The sequence below is a fragment of the Crocodylus porosus genome, unplaced genomic scaffold, assembly GCF_001723895.1.
Source record: "Crocodylus porosus isolate Cpor-Errol unplaced genomic scaffold, CroPor_comp1, whole genome shotgun sequence".
NCBI classification, from domain to species: Eukaryota; Metazoa; Chordata; order Crocodylia; family Crocodylidae; genus Crocodylus; species Crocodylus porosus.
The window spans coordinates 5,695,948-5,698,775 of NW_017728927.1; the positions used below are offsets into that span (position 1 = coordinate 5,695,948).

Consider the following 2,828-nt stretch of genomic DNA (forward strand, 5'->3'; position numbering starts at 1 on the left):
AAATATTAAAAACACACACACACACACATCTACTTGGCATGACCTGGCATTTAAAAAAGTGCTATTTTTTTGTTGTTGCTACTTCCTTAATTTTCTTGAAGTTCTACTTTTTTTCTTTAAAAGGTTAAAACTGTCAATAGATTATGTGTATTATATTTTGGCTGCCTGAAATTTTTCGTTTATTATCTGTCCCTGTTCTTGCCCATACCCTGTATATGTTCAGGTACTACTGCAAATTCCATCACATTGAATAAAGTTTACTGAAAACTTTTTATTGTAATCAAAAAGTGACATAACAGGGCTGTAATGAATTCTGCAAATCATTCTGCTGATATTTTATAACTGATACCAGCTTTTTCTGCCAGGCAATTAAAAAAAATTCAAATGTGAAAATTTTCACAGTACAGTAAACTCCACCCAAACTAATTAACGGTGGTTAAAATTAAGATGCCCCAGCAAAACCTTTCATGTTACATGGTCACAACTCACAATTCTGTACAAAACGTTCACTTTATAAAGCTCTGATGTAAAAATCAAATAATCAAGCAGCAATATTTTAAGTGCAGCACAGGGTCTTTCATGTCATTATTTACAAAGCTTGAATTTGCTTACATTATAACAAAATTTAATACAGATGACTTAGTAAATAAGTCAATTTTTCTTATCTGTCATATTATACAGTGACAGATTTCACTTTTTGGTCATCTTTCTCTTTCTCTTTGCTCTTCTTGGATTTCTTCTTCTTGTGTTTGTGTTTTTGGCTTTTCTCCAATTCAGACTCATTTCCAGTGTGTTTCTTATGCTTCTTGTGTTTTTTGTGCTTCTTGTGCTTCTTTTTGTCTTTCTTCTTTTTCTTTTTCTTGCTGTCCTGACTCTCAGCCGAGCTAACACTGCTGCTGTGGCTTCGAGTCTGGCTTCCAGAAGGGCTATGACTACGGCTGCGGCTAACACTGGGACTGCTTTGACTTTGACTTCTGCTTACATCAGGCTGACCAACTGCTGCTGCAGGTACAGTCTCTTTAACTTTCTCCACTGCCTTTTCTTTCAGTTCTTTAGTATTTTTTCCTATAGACTCCTCGTCTTTTGCAGACACATTACTCTCACTGTCACTTTCATTGTAGTCTGGGACAAACGCAGCCTCATCAGTTTCTCTAGTTAAGTCGGAAGATAGTCGAGAGGAGTGGCTTAACTGAGGCTTCGGTTTGACGGCACTCTTGTCACTCTGCCCAGCAGCATGCTCTTTTTCATTTTTTGTATCTGGCGATCCATGTCTGTGAGATGGTTTATTGCCACTTGACTCTCTCTCCTTATTGCTCTTTGTTTCTGATGTGTGTTTCTCCTTTTCTTTAGCTGAACTTTTGTCTGAAGATTTGTGTTCTTCTGATGAACGTTTGGAATCATAGCCAGTTTTGTGATCATGTGGCCTTCTGCTGTCTCTTGGAGGACTATGGTTGCTCCTTTTAGAATCTCCTGATCCCTTTTTGGACAAGTCTGTTCTTTCATCTCTCGGTTTACTTTTCTGACCCGAGGTCGACTCTCTGTTTCGAGAAGGGGAGTCCTTTCTCCTTGTGGACTCATTCTTTTCATCCCTACGCTTGGAACCAGAATGATCCCGGCTACTATCATAATCAGACTTTTTGTCCCTGCTAGGAGTAAAGTCTTTCGCAGAGGATCCACGGCCAGTATCATGCTTATCTGAAGATCTGCTCTCTTTGGATGATGGAGGATTTTTTAGGTTTCCTTGCTCAGCGCCACGTTCAGAGTGGTCTTTTTCAGGTTGAACATTGCTTTTCCGTTTCTCCAAGGTGTCTTTGTCTGATGAAGAATGATCCCGGTCCTTGGATTTCCCTTTTTCACTTGACACAGAGTTTTTTGAGCTTTTTGCTTCATGTTGGGAGCTTTCATAACTTGCTTCTTTTGCAGGTTTCTGCGTTTTTTCCAAGGACTCAGATTCTTTTTCAGTGTGTTTCAGAGGATTTGGGGACTTAGCACTCACATTTTTTACAACACTAGAGGGTTTTACTACATTTGAAGGTACTTGTGTAGATTTAACATCTTCCTCTTCAGATTCAAAGTCATCTTTATCCCACTTTGATTGAGGAACCTGAATCATAATAATGACGTCTTCTGCAGGGGCAGTTATATCATTATTATATTCTTCCATGGTCTTAATGACAGTCCGTTTTGTGTCTTGCTTTTCTTCAGACTTTCTAACAGGACTGCCTCCAGTAGAGCTAGTACTAAACAGGAAAAAAAAAAAGTTACATACACACATTGATCGAGACCTGAAATCCATTACATATGCACACTGATTGAAATCTGAAATTCATGGTTACAGCAGGTTGTATTGTTATGAAATATACCACTCTGACAAAGCATTTGCATTTAATTTCAAGTGTTAAAATTCCAAATCTTTACTAGCTTTTAAAAAGTGTTCAAATTATAAGAGGGGGCAGGACTAGAAAAAGATGATCTTGCAAGATAGTACTTTATTGCTTATAGTCTTATCTCCCACCTCTGAATCTAGCTAAGGCACTAAATCATCATAGTACCAAATCTTATCCGGCAACTCCAGTGTGCCATAGTTCCACCAGTATTTAAAAAAAAAAAAAAAAGGGGGGGGTGGGAAGGGGTCCTCTTTCTCCAACAGGCAAGTCAGGAACCGGGGAGACTCCATGGTTCCTAATTCACCCCCTATCCAGCTAATAGTTTCATAGTTTCTAGGGTTGGAAGGGACATGAGCAGATCATCTAGTCCGACCCCCTGCCATGGCAGGAAAGAGTACTGGGGTCAAACGACCCCAGCAAGGTGTTCATCCAACCTCCTCT

At 39.1% G+C, this 2,828-nt stretch overlaps 1 protein-coding gene across 1 annotated transcript in view; it reads right to left on the bottom strand.

The window, feature by feature from the left end:
• The window catches only part of RBBP6 (RB binding protein 6, ubiquitin ligase), a 27,934-nt gene continuing 25,106 nt past the window's right edge, over window positions 1-2,828 (bottom strand). The window contains exon 18 of the mRNA XM_019541835.1: window positions 1-2,240. Within this exon, the coding sequence (XP_019397380.1) occupies window positions 674-2,240 (1,567 nt within the window). The 3' untranslated portion in view covers window positions 1-673. The remainder of the gene's footprint in view (window positions 2,241-2,828) is intronic.